Source organism: Magnolia sinica, chromosome 19, assembly GCF_029962835.1.
Source record: "Magnolia sinica isolate HGM2019 chromosome 19, MsV1, whole genome shotgun sequence".
NCBI lineage: Eukaryota > Viridiplantae > Streptophyta > Magnoliopsida > Magnoliales > Magnoliaceae > Magnolia > Magnolia sinica.
This window is the reverse complement of record NC_080591.1, coordinates 48,206,363-48,227,173: the sequence shown is the minus strand read 5'-3', so window position 1 is coordinate 48,227,173 and position 20,811 is coordinate 48,206,363. Positions and strand designations below refer to the sequence as shown.

The window sequence follows — 20,811 nt, the reverse complement described above, 5'->3', positions numbered from 1 at the left end:
ACCGAACCTCCCTTCACCACCAGCATTATGGCTGAGGCGTTGCCTCCGAGGTTTAGGATGCCTCCTGTCATCCAGTACTCGGGGTCAGGGGACTCAACCAAACTTGTTGAATCCTACAGATCTTGGATGCAGATCCAGTCAGCTTCAGAGGCAATGATTTGCAGAACCTTCTCGATAACTCTGAACAGCTCGGCAAGGAACTGGTATCGATAGCACCGTCTACTCATCTCCTTACCCTCAAACAAAAGAACAGGGAGTCACTGAAGGATTACATCTCCCGCTTCAATAAGGAAGCTCTACAGGTAGACGGCTATGACGATAAGATGGCATTGTCCGCCATGATCAATGGGGTCAAGGAAGGGAAGTCCCTATTCTCCATAGGGAAAAATCCTCCGAGTACCGATTCATGCCTTTTGACCTGAAGAATGCTAGAGCAACGTACCGGAGATTGGTGAACCAGATGTTTGCTAGGAAGATTGGTCGGACCATGGAGGTCTATGTTGATGATATGCTCGTCAAGAGTATTAAAGCATCCGAGCACATTACAAACCTCGGAGAGACCTCAATCCTCCAGGAATACCGCATGAAGCTGAACCCTGCCAAATGTGCCTTCGGAGTAGGCTCGAGCAAATTCCTTAATTTCAAGTCAGCTAGAGAGGCATTGAAGCGAACCCTGACAAGATCAAGGCATTGCTCGACATGAGCTCGCCTCGAACGATGAGAGAGATTTAGTGCCTCATCGGACAAGTGGCAGCGCTCGGACGATTCATATCCTGATCCACTGACAAATGTCTTCCCTTCTTCCAGCAATTGAAGGGTCACAAGAAAGCCAAGTGGACCTCAGAATGCGACCAGGCTTTTCAGCAGTTGAAGCAATACTTGGGCTCGCCACCCTTGTTATCTGAGCTTAAAGAGGGTGAGCCCCTGTGTGAGACCCGTATCCTAGATCGTACTGTTTCGTAGACTTTCGCGGTCCTCTTGGTCAAATTTCGGCGACCCGCGATCTGTTATCAGCGTTTACACGTGACCCTGAGTCGTATCCCATATTCAAGAGTTGGCTCAACACGAGACTTGTACCCTAGTGACTGCGCCATCTCCGTGTCTCGCGCGCTAAGGTGATACTTGGGCTAGGAGATGTGGGCCCGCGTTCAGTTCTAGAAAAACACCGTGTCATGCCCCAAACCCGGAGATCGGACTCATAGGAATCCTAATCACCGAATCCTGTGCCGACAGCCTCCGTAATACCCCATTCTCGGCTCCCAGTGCCCATTCGCCAGATTCCGATCCTGGGATCCTACAAGGAGGATTTTCCAATATACATTTATTTCGTAAGAAGCATAACCACAAGTTTACCCAAATCACAAAGGCAACATCATCATCGCATATCCACTAATATAATCATTTAAATACAATGCTGAAAGGAAAATACATATATCAAAAATCAAAGCTCCAGAGGTCCGCTGCATGCTCCAAGCTCAACGCTGCTGCAACCTAACGCTACTTGCACTCATCTATCGTGCATAAACTTATAGAAAGCTTAGTTGGTGGTGAAAGTGTGTGCATAAGGTAAGTGCCAAGTAAGCAATATCAGAGTAATCAGAGTAAGTGAAAATACTGACAAGCCCATAAATCATACAATAGCAGGATAATGCAAAAACATGCTGATAGGCCCATAAATACCATCAGTCTTATCCAAGCTATGCGATGCAAGGTAATATGCAAATCGTGTTAAGTGCGTCTAAGCTATATAAGTGCTAAAACATAACAACCCTAAAATACCATATGCCGCGGAGTAATACAATATGCGGTGCGAATGAAATGACCAAGCTGGAGTGAAGTCGGGATGATAGTACGTAATATCACAGGCTATGAGGTCCATCACAAGGGACTTCTATCCAAACTAGTCACATACCTAAATTTGGATAGCTAGACTTAATGTAGTAGACTCCTGATCTCAGGTTAGTCGCACGCCCAACCGAAATCCTTGCCATGCGAAGGTACGCAATAATTAGTTGTGCACCACTATCCCAAGTGGATAGTGAATGAAATGAATACATGAGTATGAAACTCTTACTCAATAAGTCCATATATCAGTACAGTTCCTCTCTGAAAAATCACCGGGGTCTATCACACTCTAAACTAGATTGTCGCCCCATCACGTGCAACAAGGTGAGTGGAAGAGACCTCACTATCCACCTACTAATATCGGGTCTGGCTCGTCGATAGTAGACCCATTGCTCGAGCTGGTCAGATGTCATGCCCCAAACTCAAAAAACGGGCTCACAAAACTCTCGATCACCAAATCTGGCACTGACAGCCTCCGTAGTGCCCTATTCTCGGATCCCGGCACTCACATGCCAGATTCCGATCATGGGATCCTATAAAGAGGATTTTCGATATGATTTTTTTTTGTAAGGAGCATAACCACAAACATAACCAAGTCACAAAATAACATCACCACATATCCACTATATCAAAAACTTTTAAGTACAATGCGGAAAAAGAAATACAAAGTGATCAAAAAGCTCTAAAATGATCAGATGCGCGCTCCTGCCTCAACGCTGCTGCTGTCCAACGACACCTGCACACAACAGTCGTGCATAAGCTTACAAAAGTTTAGAGGGTGGTGTAAGTGTGTGCGCAAGGCAAGCGCCAAGTGTATAATATCAAAGTAATGCAAAAATATGTGGGTAAGTCCACGAATGCAATCAACTATACCGAAATGATGTGATGTAAGGCATGAATGCTATTGGGCATGCCAAGGCCATGCGATGCGAGGCCTATGTAGCTAAATGTCATATGCGAGATGCAACGCAAGCATGCCAGTCCTCATTAAGTACACATATCAGTACAGTTCCTCTGTGGATATCACCGGGGTCTAATACACCTCACACTGACTGCCTCCTCCCTATCTGCACAGTCAAGCAAGTGGAAGACACCACACTATCCGCCTAACCAGTAGTCTGTCAATACCTACCTGGCTCGTCGATAGAGGACTCATTTGCGAGCTGGTCAAACTCAGCCTAGCTTATAGCCCCCTTACTTGGGCGGATAAGGCCACACCCCCTTCCAACTGACCACGACACAGTGGGAGATGCGGCCTACTGGTATTCGGCACTCGGGCGCTCGTGTATCTATTCGGTCTAGACGTTGAAGCATCTCCTGGTACCAAAAAGGTTCTAGAATTTTCACCCAAGGACATCCTAAGTGCCCACAGTGATATAACCAAGCATTTCCAGTATCCGATACGGCCATCCACGATGTGTCTATGGAGCCACGGCCCTGATGTCGCTAGGGTGTGTAGTGATCACGACACACAATGCAAAATGCATGAGTCACACCGTTAGTCATGCATCAATCCTGCGTGTACCACGCAATCATGTGGGGCAATCTGTCTCATAACGAGTCCCGTAAATGTCTCAGCCCAATGGCTTATGCTATGATCAAACATTCCTCATATCAAGCATACATATGATGCGTATGGGCATGAATCATGGAGTTACACTAAGCATGTTATAGGGTGATGAATTATCCTTACAATGCAGATGGGCCTAAACGGCCTACACACCACAAGTACGGCCTATCAATGGGCCCTAGGGAGAGTCGTAGTGCGAACATTTAACCAACATTATACTTGTAATGTGGACGTTAAACCAACATTGCTCCCAAGGCATAGCCTGCCACAAACCATGGAGAAATCACGCATTGCAATGGACACTAAGGACAGCCCATTGGCCTTGACCCATGGACCTTAGATACATCAAATGGGCCGTATCATATGGGCCTTACATTCATCAAATGGGCCGCATTAATGGGCCTCACCAACGGGCCATATGTACATTGCAATGGGACATAACCCATGGGCCTTGAATACATCAAAATGGGCCTTATAACATGGGCCTTATGTACATCAGATGGGCCACACCAATTGGGTCCCATGTCTATACTCAAGTGGGCCCCAACAACGGGCCATAATACATCAAGATGGGCCTAATCCTATGGCCTTATATATATACCAAGGTGGGGTCCACTTGGACTATAAATCTGTCTTATTTTTAGTCTCGAGTCTATAAAATGAGCTTTCAAAATGGTTGGACAATTTGGATGCAACACAAGCATCATGGTGGGGGTCCACATGAAGGCCCACCATCATGTATATTATATATAATTTATATATAGTATATATATACAATATTATATATAATATAATTATATATATATGGATATATATACACGCACACCCACACACCTTCCCCTGGACGTTGTGGATTGAACACATAAGTCACGTTGGGGGGGGGGGAGGGGGGGAAACCTAAAAAGGGGTTTCAAGGGTAGACGTACAATCACCACTATTTCCTATGATGTGGGCCACCCGAGTCTTGGATGTGGCTGGAATTTGGAGGGGGCCCACTGATGGAGGTGGCCCACCATATGAACAGGTTGGATGACAAATATACATTAGGGTGGGGCCCACGGTAGGGGCCATGGGTCACTGCTATCCGCTCGCCCGCCTGGCGCACTGTCAGTGCCTCTGACACAGTAGCAGGAGCAATGCTGCTATTTTTTTTAAACGAGTTTTTCCACATTTTTTCGTGTATGGGGCCCGCATCAGCTGAATCCAGCCCGTCCATTACACTCTATGGCTCAAGACCGTAAAAACGAGTCCAATAACCGATGTTTTTTGGCGCATTAAAAAATTAAAGTGAATTTAAACAGTGAAATTCACTATTTTCAAAGGTATGGACCGTCAAAACGACAGGAGCAATGCTGCTATTTTTTTTTTAAACGAGTTTTTCCACGATTTTTGGTGTATGGGACCCGCATCAGCTGAATCCAGCCCGTCCATTACACTCTATGGCTCAAGACCGTCAAAACGAGTCCAGTTACCGATGTTTTTCGATGCATAAAAAAATTAAAGTGAATTTAAACAGTGAAATTCACTATTTTCAAAGGTATGGCCCGCTAGAACCTCGAATTGGCTCTGTTGTTCGGTTCAACGCTTAAAATGAGGTAGGAGAGGGGATGGACGGCTTAGATTAAGAATATACATCAAGGTGAGGCCTGAATGAGTGACCCACCCCAAAATCTACAAAGAATCCCTTTTTTTTTCTTTTCTTTTTTTACAGTTCACGTCCAGCGTCTCTGGACGCTGGACGGCTTGGCACAACACATAAATATAAGGTGGGCCCTACTCAGGTGGGGCACCAAATGATGGATAGTGTGGGTGCAACACATATAAGGTGGGCACCACTTATAAATGGCTTGGGTAAAAGTCATGCCTCATGGTGGGGTCCATCCGGGTGGGCCACAAGGCCACATCATCACATAAAATAGGAACAAAGAAAATGAAAGAGAGAGGGAGAGAGAGAAAGAGTGGGACACACGTGTGATGGAGGGACCCCGACACTATGGGCCCTCCTTGCATTCAGTCATACATCAAGTGGGTCCCAATACATGTGGGCCCACTAAAATAAAATTAACAGTGGAGATCCTTTCTCCACCAAATGTAAGGTCTAGATGACCTCTTTTCATGTAAGGAAAATAAACATCATGGTGGGGTTCATGGAGAATGGCCCCATCATGGAATGATCATGAGCATCAAGGTGGGCCATCGGCCACACCTAGGGTCCAAAGTGAGATCCATACCATCAATCGGTAGGCCTCACTTGGCCCATCATCAAAAACATGAAAAATCTATCCTAATAAGCACCCACCGCCGATCTTCTTGGTTCGTTGGAAAGCCGATCTCCTTGTGCTTCACTTTGATGGAGGGAGATGAGAAGTGGATGGCTTAGATGAAGGATTTTGGGAATGGAAAGTGGGCCACCAATATCACTTTTCTCTCTTGGAGGAGCTTGGACGTGAGCCTCTTCTCTTGCTTGGGAAAAGTGATGAGAAATGGGAGAGAGAGAGAGAGAGAGGGTTGTAAGGCGAGAGAGAGTAGCTTAGGTAGGCCATGATTACTTGTAAGGGAGGGTGGCTAGCAATAAATGTTTGTAGGAAGGCTACGGGGTAGGGTGGCTATACCTAGGGTAGGGTGGCTATAGCTAAGGTAGGGTTGCTATAACTAGGGTGATGTCATCCATCACCCTCATAATTACCTAGAGATTGGTGCCACATAGGATGGGTGGGTCCCGCAATATGCGGTCCATGGCCATTATAATGCACGGTCCACATCTTATAATCTAAGTGTCGGGTTGGCGCACGAGACGCAGCGTCAGAACCGCGGCGACGGTGCGGTCGTAATAGTACATGTCTCAGATTAAACTGACTCAAATGTACCGGATTTGACTTACGGTCGCACGTAAACATCGATTATACGTCGCAGGTTACCGAAATTTGACAGGAACGATCGTGGGATTCGACAAAACAGTACGGACTAGGATACGAGTCTTATAGCTCTCTCCACCTAATAAAAATTTTATCCTCGAAATTTGCACTACCATCATAACTCAACATAACTCATAAGGGAATAGGAAATATAACATCATATATAATCAAAACACCATATATTATACAGTCAAACATCGAAAAGATGGGGATGACGCTCTCGAATCTTCGCCTCGCGCTCCCAAGATGCCTCATCTACACTATGATGGCTCCACTGCACCTTCACTAAGGGAATGACCTTGGTCTGTAGGACCTGCTCCTTCCGATCGAGGATACGAACTGGCTGCTCAACGTAAGAAGTGTCCTCATGTACCTCCAATGGCTGTCAATCAATAACAGGCACCATGTCTGACCCACACTTCCTCAACATAGAGACATAAAAAATGTTGTGAATGCTAGACAACTGAGATGGCAAGGCAAGCCGATAGGTCACGGCGCCAACGCGCTCGGTGATCTCGAAAGGTCCTATAAATCTTGGGGCAAGCTTGCCCTTCGCTCCAAAATGAACCACACCCTTCATGGGTGAGACCTTGAGATACATATGGTCCCCAACAGCAAACTCCAAGGGACGACGCCGATGGTCAGCAAAACTCTTCTGCCGGCTCTGAGCTATGCGCTTCCTCTGCCTGATGATGTCGATAGTCTCTGATGTTTACAACACAAGTTCAGGACCTAGGAGACACCACTCTCTAACATCAGTCCAACAACTCGGAGATCTACATGATCTACCATATAATGCCTCAAAAGGAACTATGTCAATGGTCGCCTGATAGCTGTTGTTGTATGTGAACTCAGCCAATCGCAGGTGCTCGTCCCAATTACCCGAGAAATCAATCGCGCAGGCCCAAAGCATATCCTCAAGGATCTGGTTGACCCTCTCAGTCTGGCCATTAGTCTGTGGATGATACATAGTATTGAGCTGCAAATTAGTGCCCATCGCTCTCTGAAAGCTCCTCCAAAACTGAGACGTGAACCTCGGGTCTCGGTCTGAAATGATCGAGACAGGAACGCCTTGTAGTCTCACGATCTCATCAATAAACATCTTGAAAAGCTGGTCCGTATGCTAAGTCTCACGAATCGTAAAAGATGTGTCGACTTCGTCAAACGGTCCACAACAATTCAGATGGTGTCATGACCGCGCTGTGTCCTCAACAAACCCATGATAAAATCGGTAGATATATGCTCCCACTTCCACATTGGGACGCTCAACGGCTGCAATAGACCAGGGGGTCTCTGATGATCGGCCTTGATATGTTAGCAGGTGTCACACTCGGCTATAAAACTGGCTATCTAGCGCTTCATCCCCGACCAAAAATATTGACGCCTCATATCGCGATACATCTTTGTTGAGCCAGGGTGGATAGAAAATCACGATTGATGTGCCTCGGTCATAAGATCTCGGCGTAACTCAGGAATATCCGGGACACATAATCGGCCTCTGAAGCGAAGTCCACCATCAGACCCAATCTGCCAATCTGTCTGACTCTCAGATGCTGCCTCTACTCGGTAATCCTGTAATGACTCGTCTGTCTGCTGAGCCTCGATCACCCTTGCGACAAGAGAGGGTTGAATCGATAGGCTTGATAGCTGAATAATAAAAGACTGCAGATCAAACTGGAAGTCGTACTCTGCTATATCCTTAAGCATTCTCCACTCCTGAATCATCATGTGTGCCACCAGGCCTCGTGGCTGACGGCTGGGGGTGTCCGCCACCACGTTCGCCTTACCTGGGTGGTACTGGAGATCAAAATCATAGTCCTTCAGGAGCTCCATCCAACGCCTCTGCCTCATGTTCAGCTTGGACTGAGAGAATAGATACTTCAAGCTCTTGTGGTTGGAGAAGAGCTCGAACTTCACCCCATAAAGATAGTGCCTCCACACCTTCAGTGTGAAGACCACTGCCGCCAGCTCCAAATCATGCGTGGGATAGTTCAGTTCATGGACCTTGAGCTGACAAGATGCATAAGCCACCGGCTTCCAGTGCTGCATCAGGACAGCGCCGAAACCAACTCGCGAGGCATCGGTAAATACAACAAATCCATCACTCCCAGAGGGAAGAGTGAGGACAGGAGCGAACGTGAGATGGTCCTTCAACTCCATAAATGCCTGCTCACAAGCGTCGCTCCAAACGAACTCGGCACCCTTCCAGGTCAACCTGGTCAACAGGGCTGCAATGCGAGAGAATCCCTCAATAAAACGTCGGTAGTAGCCCGCCAAACCAAGAAAACTGCGAATCTCAGATGCGTTCGTGGGCTGGCCCCACTGACGCATTACATCAATCTTCGAGGGGTCCATGGCGATACCCTACCTTGTCACCATATGACCGAGGAACTTCACCTTCTCCTGTCAGAACTCGCACTTCTCCAGCTTCACGTAAAGCTGGTGTGCACGGAGGGTCTGCAATGTATCTCTAGATACCGCTCATGCTCCTCCTGAGTCCTTGACTAAATCAGAATGTCATCGATGAACACCACAACAAACTGGTCGAGATACGGATAGAAGACCTCGTTCATCAACTGCATGAACATTGCGGGCACATTGGTCAGCCCAAAGGACATGACCTGGAACTCAAAATGACCATAGCTCGTCTTGAAAGCTGTCTTCAAGATATCCTCATCTCGAACCCGAACCTGATGATAACCGGACCATAAGTCTATCTTCGAAAAGAACTACGCCTCCTGCAGCTGATCAAATAAATCATCGATCTCTGAAAGCGGGTACTTGTTCTTGATTGTGACCTTGTTGAGCTCACGGTAATCTACGCAAAGCCTCAACGAGCCATCCTTCTTCTTTACGAAGAGTACCGGCGCTCCCCACGGTGAACTGCTCGGATGGATAAAGCCTAACTCGCACAACTCATCCAATTGCTTCTGCAATTCCCGTAACTCTAACAGTGCCATATGATACGGGGCCTTTGAAATAGGCGCGGTACCAGGCACGAGATCAATCTGGAACTCAGTGTGCTGACGAGGTGGTAACCCCAGAATCTCCTGGAACACATCGGGAAAACCACAAACGACCGACAGCTGGTCGATACACAAAGCGACTGACTCCTCAACGGCACACGATAACAGGCAAGAAAGCTGCTCTCCTTTGGGCTTGGCAACAAACTGGAACTCTAGCACGCTGGGTATACAGAACGTGATTGTCCTCGCGGAGCAGTCTAATATGGCGTGGTACTCGGCGAGCCAATCCATGCCCAGGATAACATCAAAATCGGACATCGGCAATACGAATAGGTCCGCAGGTAAAAAGATATCCCCATTCAGAACAGGGCAAGACGAGCAAAATCGGTCTAATACTGCAGTCTTCCTTAAGGGTGTCGATACTGACAAACCCTCACGGGCAGACTCCATCGGCAAACCGGTCGATCGACAGAAATCAGCGGCCATAAAGGAATGCGATGCACCAGAGTCAACTAATACATGTGCAATGCACGCAGAAACAGAGAGAGTAGCCTCAACGACCTCTCCTGATGACTGAGGGTCCTGCTGTGCGGCATAAAATCTGCCATGGGCCTGCTAGAGAGGTGCAGGTCCCCTCTGTGGTCTCTATTGATGCTGCTCCGCTGTGGCGGCTTGATCTGCTGCCTCTGCTGCTATGGGGGAGGCCTTGGAAGCTGGTGTTATGGTCACTGTTGCTGCTATGGTGGCTGTCGTGGAGGCTGATGCGGTGTCCTTGGCTGCTGCCGCTACGGATGGGGACACTCATGCACGCAATGTCCTGTCCTACCGCACCTAAAGCAAGTATCGGTAAATAGTCTTGATGGTGGTGCTGGGGGTACTGTCGGCGCTTAGAATGCTGGGCGGGTCATGCGTCGCTACTGTGAACGATGCTACTACTACTGGGAACTACCAGAGGGTGCCTTCCTTTTCTGATCTCCTCTCTAGTCACGGGCTCTCTGCAAACTAGCCCAATCTGACTCATAAATATGTGCCCTCTCCATGATCTGCTCAAATGTCGAAAGTAGGTGTCCGATCACATGACACCTGAGGGCAGGATGCAAACCGTTCTCAAAATGGTGGGCCTTCCACCCCTCATCATCAAAAAGGTACATCGCGAACCTCAACAGCACGACAAAATGTGCCTCATACTGGGACACCGTCATGTCCCCCTGGACCAGAGTCTCAAACTCTAATGCGCGATGCTGTCGCACATGCTCGGGAAAGAACTTCCGGTCAAACCGGTCCACAAAGTCCTCCCAGGTCCACTCAAAATCAGCCGTTACCAATCGGGCTACAGATGCCCACCAATGCTGAGCCTCACCCTGGAAAAGGAGTACAGCTAATGGGACTCGCTGCTGGGTCGTGCATCTCATGGTGTCGAATATCTTCTCCACCTCGGAGCACCATATCTCTGCTGCAATAGGGCCAGGCTCACCCCGGAAATGCGGAGGATCGTGCTGTCGGAAGTCCTTGAGAAGGGCGCTCACACGCTCCTACTCGACCTTGGCTGTTGTAATAGTGGGACGCCTACTCTGCCCCTGAAGAATAGCAGTCATCGCCTGAAGCATCTGCTGCACCTGGGTGGCACTCACGGGTACAGTCGGATCCGCACCGGTCTCAGGTAAAGGAGTGGCATCCTCGGGCTGAAAAGCAGGGATATCCAGTGGCGGAGTGAGAGTCGCAGGTGGTAGAGCGGGAGTAGCAGGTGGTGGAGCGGGAGTCGTAGGTGGTGGAGCGGGATTTGTTCAGGTCAATCTTCTAGCCATTATGTTCTACAAGAAGGAACAAGGGCCTATTAGCCTTAAGAATTCTCAAAGGCATATATGTTAAGGATCTAGGTCGAGAAATTGCAAAGTTATTCGGACTCGAAACCTTTCCACCCTAAGTTCATAGAAGATATGTGATGTAATCCTTAGGTATTTCCAAGTTATGCTCTGATACCAACTTCTGTCATGCCCCAAACTCGGAAAACGAGCTCACAAAATTTTTGATTATCAAATCCGGCGCTGACAGCCTCCATAGTGCCCCATTCTCAGATCCCGGCACTCACATGCCAGATTCCGATCTTGGGATCTTATAAGGAGGATTTTCAGTATGAATTTTTTTTGTAATGGAGCATAACCACAAGTATAACCAAGTCACAAAATAACAACACTACATATCCACTATATCAAAAACTTTTAAGTACAATATGGAAAAGGAAATACAAGGTGATCAAAAAGCTCCAAAATTATCAGATGCGCGCTCCTGCCTCAACATTGCTGCTGTCTAACGACACCTGCACACAACGGTCGTGCATAAGCTTACAAAAGCTTAGAAGGTGGTGTAAGTGTGTGCGCAAGGCAAGCGTCAAGTGTACAATATCAGAGTAATGTGAAAATATGTGGGTAAGTCCACGAATGTAATTAGCTATACCAAAATGATCTGATGCAAGTCATGAATGCTATTGGCCATACCAAGGCCATGTGATGCGAGGCCTATGTAGCCAAATGTCATATGCGAGATGCAACACAAGTATGCCAGTCCTCATCAAGTACACATATCAGTACAGTTCCTTTGTGGATATCAGCGAGGTCTAATACACCTCACACTGACTGCCTCCTCCCTGCCTGCACAGTCAAGCAAATGGAAGAGACCACACTATCTGCTAACCAGTAATCTGCCAATACCTACCCAGCTTGTCGATAGCGGACTCATTTACGAGCTGGTCAAATTTATCCTAGCTTATAGGCCCCTCACTCGGGCGGATAAGGCCATACCCCCTTCTAACCGACCACGACACAGTGGGAGACGTGGCCTACTGGTATTCGGCACACGGACGCTCGTGTATCCACTCAGTCTAGATGTTGGAGGATCTCCTGGTACCAAAAAGGTTTTGAAATTTTCACCCAAGGACATCCTAAGTACCCACAGTGCTAGAACCAAGCATTTTCGGTATCCGATACGGCCATCCATGATGTGTCTGTGGAGCGACGACCTTGATGTCGCTAGGGCATGCAGTGATCACGACACACAATGCAAAATGCATGAGTCACACCGTCAGTCATGCAGCAATCCTGTATGTTCCACACGATCTTGTGGGGCACTCCATCTCATAAGGAGTCCCGTAAATGTCTCAGCCCAACGGCTTATGCTATGATCAAACATTCCTCATATCAAGCATACATATGATGCGTATGGGCATGAATCATGGAGTTACACTAAGCATGTTATAAGGTGATGAATTATCCTTACAATGCAGATGGGCCTAGACGGCCTGCACACCACAAGTACGGCCTATCAATGGGCCCTAGGGAGAGTCGTAATGTGGACATTCAACCAACATTATACTTGCAATGTGGACATCAAACCAACATTGCTCCCAAGGGATAGCCTACCACAAACCATGGAGAAATCACGCATTGCAATGGACCCTAAGAACAACCCATTGGCCTCGACCCATGGGCCTTAGATACATCAAATGGGCCGTATCACATGGGCCGCATTAATGGGCCTCACCAACGAGCCTTATGTACATTGCAATGGGCCAGAACCCATGGGCCTTGAATACATCAAAATGAGCCTTATAACATGGGCCTTATGTACATCAGATGGGCCACACCAATTGGGCCCCATGTCTATACTCAAGTGGGCCCCAACAACGGGCCATAATACATCAAGATGGGCCTAATCCTATAGCCTTATATATATATATATACCAAGGTGGGGTCCACTTGGACTATAGATCTGTCTTATTTTTAGTCTCAAGTCTGTAAAATGATCTTTCAAAATGGTTGGACAATTTGGATGCAACACAAGCATCATGGTGGGGGTCCACATGAAGGCTCACCATCATGTATATTATATATAATTTATATATAGTATATATATACAATATTATATATAATATAATTATATATATATGGATATATGTACACGTACACCCACACACACACACACACACCCACACACCACGCACACTCACACACCGTCCCCTGGGTTCCACCGTCCACTGTCAGTGAACGGTGAGAATGAAACACGTACATCACTGTGGGTCCCACGTGGGGTCCACCATTATGTTTACTAGCATCCAATCCGTTGAGAAGGTCATACGGACCTGGAATGAAGAGGAAAACAAATTTCATCTTGATCCAAAACTTCTGCGAACCCAAAAATGGGTTTCAAGGGCAAACGTACAATCACCACTGTTTCCTATGATGTGGGCCACCTGAGTCTTGGATGTGGCTGGAATTTCGAGGGGGCCCACTGATGGAGGTGGCCCACCATATGAATGGGTTGGATGGTAAATATACATCAGGGCGGGGCCCACGACAGGGGCCGTGGGTCACTACTGTCCGCCCGCCTGCATGGTGCGCTGTCATTACCTCTGACACAGCAGCAGGAGCAATGCTACTATTTTTTTTAAACGAGTTTTTCCATGATTTTTCGTGTATGGGGCCCGCATCAGCTGAATCCAGCCCGTCCATTACACTCTATGGCTCAAGACCGTCAAAACGAGTCCAATAACCGATGTTTTTCGGCACATTAAAAAATTAAAGTGAATTTAAATGGTGAAATTCACTATTTTCAAAGGTATGGCCCGCCAGAACCTCAGATTGGCTCCGTTGTTCGATTCAACGCTTAAAATGAGGTAGGAGAGGGGATGGACAGCTTGGATTCAAAATATACATCAAGGTGGGGCCTGAGTGAGTGACCCACCCCAAAATCTACAAAGAATCCCTTTTTTTTTCTTTTCTTTTTTTTACAGTTCACGTCTTGCGTCTCTGGACGCTGGACGGCTTGGCACAACACATAAATATAAGGTGAGCCCTGCTCAAGTGGGTGACCAAATGATGGATAGTGTGGGTGCAACACATATAAGGTGGGCACCACTTATTAATGGCTTGGGTAAAAGTCATGCCTCATGGTGGGGTCCATTCGGGTTGGCCACAAGGCCACATCATCACATAAAATAGGAACAAAGAAAATGAAAGTGAGAGGGAGAGAGAGAAAGAGTGGGACATACGTGTGATGGAGGGACCCCGACACTATGGGCCCTCCTTGCATTCAATCATACATTAAGTGGGTCCCAATACATGTGGGCCCACTAAAACAAAAATCAATGGTGGAGATCCTTTCTCCACCAAATGTAAGGTCTAGATGACCTCTTTTCATGTAAGAAAAATAAACATCATGATGGGGTCCATGGAGAATGGCCACATCATGGAATGATCATGAGCATCAAAGTGGGCCATCGACCACACCTAGGGTCCAAAGTGAGATCCATACCATCAATCGGTAGGCCTCACTTGGCCCATCATCAAAAACATGAAAAATCTATCCTAATAAACAACCACTGTCGATCTTCTTGGTCCGTTGGGAAGTCGATCTCCTTGTGCTTCACTTTGATGTAGGGAGATGAGAAGTGGATGGCTTAGATGAAGGATTTTTAGGATGGAAAGTGGGCCACCAATATCACTTTTCTCTCTTGGAGGAGCTTGGACGTGAGCTTCTTCTCTTGCTTGGGAAAAGTGATGAGAAATGGGAGAGAGAGAGAGGGTTGTAAGGAGAGAGAGAGAGAGTAGCTTAGGTAGGCCATGATTACTTGTAAGGGAGGGTGGCTAGCAATAAATGTTTGTAAGAAGGCTACGGGGTAAAGTGGCTATAGCTAGTGTAGGGTGGCTATAGCTAGGGTAGGGTAGCTATAGCTAGGGTGATGTCATCCATCACCCTCATGATTACCTAGAGATTGGTGCCACATAGGATGGGTGGATTCCGCAATATGCGGTCCACGGCCATTATAATGCATGGTCCACATCTTATGATCTAAGCATCGGGTTGGTGCACGAGACGCGACGTTGGAACCGCGACGACGATGTGGTCGTAATAGTATATGGCTGGGATTAAGTTGACTCAAATCTATTAGATTCGACTTACGGTCATGCGCAAACATCGATTATACGACGCAGGTTGTCGAAATTCGACGGGAACAATCGCGGGATTCGACAAAACAGTATGGACTAGGATACGGGTCTTACATCAGACTCAGCTAGCATTACCCCCTCCTCTCAAGCAGGTAAGGTCGTACCCCCTCCCAACCGACCACGACACAATGAAAGACACGGCCTAACGGTATACGGCCCTCATGCGCTCATGCATCCACTCGGTCTAGATGTTGGAGCAACCTCTGGAACCAAGAGGGTTCTGGAACTTTCACCCAATGATATCTATAGCACCCCATATAAGACAAATTTCTGGTGTCCGATCTGGCCATCCACGATATGCATGTGGAGGCTACAGCCTTAATATCACTAGGGCATACAGTAGTCATATCACAAAATACGAGATACATAAGTCATACCATCCAGTCGTACATCAAACCTACGCGTACCACGCGCTCATGTGGGCAACTCTTATCAGGGAGTTCCATAATAATCTACCCAATGGCATGTGCTATGATCAATTATTCCTCATATCAGGCATACATATGATGTGCATGGGCATGGGTCGTGAAGCTATACTAAGCATGCTATATGATGATGGTGTGATGTGCATGGCATGCGTCATGAAGCTATACTAAGTATGCTATATGATAATCGTGTACCTTCCTCATGTCAAGAATAGGCCTAGACAACCTACTCATAACAAGAATGAGCCTCAAAATGGGCCGAAGGGAAGGTCACAATGTGGACATCTAACCATCATTGTCCATCAATGTGGTCATTTAACTAACATCGCTCTCAAGCAGTGGCCCACATAAATATCATTACATACATTATAGTGAAATCACACATTACATCGGTCTGCACCTTCATCGCATTGGGCCTCACTCAAGGGCCACATATACACCACATCGGGTCTCACCATATGGGCCATAAATACATCACAATGGGCCTTATTAAATGGGCCACAAATACATCACAACAGGCCACATACCTGGGCCTAATACACATCACAATGGGCCGCATGACATGGGTCTAATATACATCGCAATGGATTGCTTACATGGGGTTAACATACATTAAGTTGAGCCTCATCACATGGGCCTAATATGCATCACAATGGGCCGCATGACATGGGCCTAATACAGATCACTATGGGCCTCGACACATGAGTCATAAATACATCACATCGGGCCTCAAATATATGTCACAGGTGGGCCTTGCACATAAAGCAAACGGACCCTGAAAACTGATGGACAGCAAGGATAAAACATATATTACGATGGTCCCCTGTCCCTGGATAGCGTGGATGAAATCACACATCAAGGTGGATCACACGTCCCATAGACGGTGTGGATAAAACATACTTTGTATGGGGTCCACGTCCCATAGACGGTCAGGATATAAGGCACATACATCACCTGTGTCCCATGTGGACAGTAGGGATGAAACACGTACATCATGGTAGGCCCACCATCCCATGCTGGACGGTGCGGTAGATACATCACCTAGGTGGGCCCCAAGGTGTAGGTATCATGATGTTATGCTATCACATACTCATAATCGGAATCGATAACCGGCCTATACAATTGGCCTCGACAATCAGAATCGGCCTCGACAATCGGAATCGACATCAATAATCAAAATTGGCCTCGACCATTAGAATTAACCTCGATAATCGAAATCGACCTTGACAGTCAGAATCGGCCTCAATAATCAGAATCGACCTCAACAATCAGAATCGGCCTCGACCATCAGAATTAGCCTCGATAATCAGAATCGGCCTCGATAATCAGAATTGGCCTCGACAATCAAAATTGACCTCGACAATCTACACCAATGATCGGCACCGATAATTTGCATCGATAATCGGTACCGACAATCAGCATCGATAATCGGCACCGACAATTAGCATCGATAATTGATACCGACAACCAACACATAAATAAGGTGGGGTCCATAGATAAACAGTCGATCAACCATAATATAAGGATCGGCCCTTGGCCATGGTTATATCAAATCCGGTAGCACGGAGCCATCCATCTATAGTGAATGGGGCCCACTTATTTGGGTTAACCTACTAAGAGAATGATGAGAATGGGCCTAACAAGGCCTAAAGGAAGGTCACAATGAGGACATTCAACCATCATTGCCCATCAATGTGGACATTTAACCGACATCGCTCCTAAGGAGTGGTCCACATAGAGCCATACGTATAGTGGGCCCATGGCCCCACACAAGGGCCTAACATACATCGCCATGAGCCTCACTCATGGGACATATATGCATCACATTGGGCCATGCCCATGGGCCTCGAATACATCACATGGGCCTCGCCCATGGGCCTTATCACTGGGCTTCATATGTCAAGTGGACCACATCACATGGGCCGCATTATTTAGGCCGCATCATTGTGCTTCATGTATATCAAATAGGCCGCACCGATGGGCTTCATGTATATCAAATTGGGCCCACCCTTATGTACTTTTGAGATCCAACCTATTCATAAGTTAACATAGAGATAAATGAAGTGGAAATAAATATCAACTTAATTGGAAACTACTATGGCCCTTAGGAGTTTGAACAGTGGATATCACAGTCCACTATTATTGCAAATGGTGGGGGTCCACTTGAACTTTAGATTTGTCCCATTCTTTTACTCATGCCAAAAAATGATCTCACAAATGGTTGGACAATTTGTATACAACCCATGCATCAATAGTGGGTCCCATAGATAGACAGCGTGGATGGAACAGGTGGGACCCACAGAGCTTGCTGTTGTCAGTACAGCGGCCAGCGGTGGGGTCCATATAGCTGGACAGTGTAGGTTACACCCACACGTACAACAGCAAACCTACTGACGTAAACGGGGTAGCCTTGTAGCTACTACACTTTACAGGTATGCTGCTTTTTAAGAAAAGCAAAGGTGGGTCCCACGTAGGGTCCACCCTCATATATCATATATTTAGATATATAATATAATTGCTACATGATGTAACTTTTCTGCATTAAAGGGGGCAAAGGTGGGTCCCATGTAGGGCCCACCCTCATGCATATATATATATAATGCCAGCTTGGAGTGTACTAGACCCTGGTGATGATCCCAAAGATGTACAGTACTGATACATGGAATTATTGAGCAGGAGTTGCACACTCATTCATTCATCCATTCACTATCCACTCAGGCTGGTGATGCGCAACTATTTGTTACGTGTACCTTCACAATGGTCAGGATTTCAGTTGGGGCGCGCGAGTAATCTGAGATCAGGAGTTTACTACATTGAGTCTGACTATCCAAATTTAGGTATGGGACTAGTTTGGATAGAAGTCCCTTGTGGTAGATCCCGTGGCCTGTGATACTACGCACTATTATCCTGACTTGACACTCCAGCATAGGCATTCCATTCGCATGGCATATTGCATTACATCTGTGGCATATGGCATTTTGGGTTACTATGTTTTTGCATGGCCTAGATACGGCTAACAATATTCGTGAACTCATCAGGAATTGCATATTACATTGAGTCCCTAACATCTGATATATGGCTCTTTATGACTCCTCATTTGCATAGCTGATCTGTAATGCGTACTCTGATATTGTATGACTCATGGACTTGTCAGTATTTTCGCTTACTCTAATATCGTATGATTCGTGATCTTGCTAGTATTTTCGATAGTGTATGATTATGGCATTATATTGAATACTTGGCACTTATCTTATGCAAACACTTACACCACTCTCTAAGCTTTCTATAAGCTTATGCATGATAGATGCATGCAGGTGATGTTAGGTTGCAGCAGCATTGAGCTTGGAGCATGCAGCGGTCTTTTGGAGCTTTGATTTTTGATATATATGTATTTCCTTTTTAACATTGTATTCAAATGTTTATATTAGTGGATACGTGATGATGATGTTTCCTTTGTGATTTGGGTAAGCTTGTGGTTATGCTTCTTATGAGATAAATGTACGTTGAAAAATCCTCCTTCTAGGGAATGGGGTACTACAGAGGCTGTCAACACCGGATTCAGCGATCGGGGATTTTGTGAGCCTGATTTCAGAGTTTGGGGTGTGACACCCTGTTCCTATATTTGGCAGTCTCAGCCTCAGCCGTAAGCTCCATGATCATCAGAGAGGTGGGGGGCAGACAGTGTCCCATCTACTACGTGAGCAAGGCGATGGTACTCGCCGAGACTAGATATTCGAGTATGGAGAAGTTAGCACTCAGCCTAGTCGTCTCGGCTCGGAGGCTGCGTCCGTACTTCCAGGCACACTCCATCATTCTCTGGACTGACTCTCCCCTTAAACAAGTCCTTCAAAAGCCTGAGGGGTCGGGACGGCTTAATAAGTGGGCGATAGAACTCGGAGAGTTCAACATCTAATATCGACCGAGGACGGCGTTCAAAGGCCAGGCAGTGGCTGACTTTATAGCAGAATTTACCAGTCCAAATACCAAGGTCATAGACGTGGGCACGGAGGCCATCCTAGTGACTCCTTCAGCTCTCCCACTTCTCAAGGATACAGAGCTAGATAAAGGTAAGAGTAGATGGACTCTCTTTGTGGACGGATCATCCAATTCTAAGCGCGCCGGGGCAGGGATCATCCTAGTTGCGCTCGACTCAACCACCATCCAATATGCCATCAGACTTGGTTTCAAGGCCTCTAACAATGAGGTAGAGTATGAGGGTCTGTTGGCTGGACTCAGATTGACGGCTAGTTTGGGAGTTAAACTTCTCGAAGTTCGATGCGATTCTCAACTCGCCATGAACTACATCTCCACTGAGAATGAGGCCAAGGAAACAAGGATGGTAGCTTATTTGGCTGAAGCTAAGAAGCTGATAGAAAGGTTTGGAAGCTACACCATCAATCAAATTCCAAGGATGGAGAACTCTTGGGCTGACGCCCTCACAAAGCTAGCCTCGGCCACGGAGGGGATGATTCCTAGAATTATCCCCATGGAATTCCTAGATAGCCCAAGTATCGATCGAGCTAATCAGGAGATGGTCAATCCAGTAGAGGCAACTCCAAGCTGGATGGATCCGATTTTTGAGTATCTCACTATTGGCCAAGTCCCTCAAGACAGGTTGGAGGCTCGATGCCTGAAAATCAGAGCTGCAAGATACATAATCCTAGACGGAACTCTGTACAAGAAGGGGCACTCACAGCCCTACCTCAGATATCTCCGACCTGATGAACCAGACTACGTGATCCAAGAGATCCATGAGAGAATCTATGAAAATCAGTCCAATAGCTGAGTCCTGGCTCAGAAGATACTTCGTCAAGGGTATTTCTGGCCGACTATCCGAGAAGACTCCAAGAGTTATGTCTAGAGGTGCGACAAGTGTCAGATATTCACTGTCGTGTCGAGGCAACCTGCGGAAGGGATGACCCCTATGAGCGGGTTGTAGCTATTCGCCTAGTGGAGGGTCGACATCATTGGACCTCTAGCCCCTAAGAAGGGATAAGACAAATTCGCTATGTAGTGGTTAACTACTTCACCAAGTGGGCCGAGGCCAAACCGGTGGCAAAGATCACAAAGTAAAAAGTGACTGACTTT

The 20,811-nt window shown here is 46.8% G+C and overlaps 1 protein-coding gene across 1 annotated transcript; it reads left to right on the top strand.

Annotated features, from left to right (window-relative positions):
• Positions 1-487: 487 nt before the first annotated feature.
• LOC131234607 (uncharacterized) lies at positions 488-20,509 on the top strand. Its single transcript, XM_058231540.1, has 3 exons — positions 488-658; positions 808-916; positions 19,719-20,509. Exons 1-3 carry the CDS (start codon positions 488-490, stop codon positions 20,507-20,509), a joined length of 1,071 nt encoding a protein of 356 aa, XP_058087523.1.
• The last annotated feature ends 302 nt before the right edge of the window (positions 20,510-20,811 follow it).

Bases quoted from the DNA above. Each gene is read 5' to 3' on its own strand.
- LOC131234607 (XM_058231540.1), top strand. From the start codon at position 488: ATGGAGGTCTATGTTGATGATATGCTCGTCAAGAGTATTAAAGCATCC. The intron at 659-807 runs GCATTGAAGCGA...CCCTTCTTCCAG, and splicing joins ATTTCAAGTCAGCTAGAGAG to CAATTGAAGGGTCACAAGAA. The intron at 917-19,718 runs GTGAGCCCCTGT...CCAAGGTCATAG, and splicing joins GTTATCTGAGCTTAAAGAGG to ACGTGGGCACGGAGGCCATC.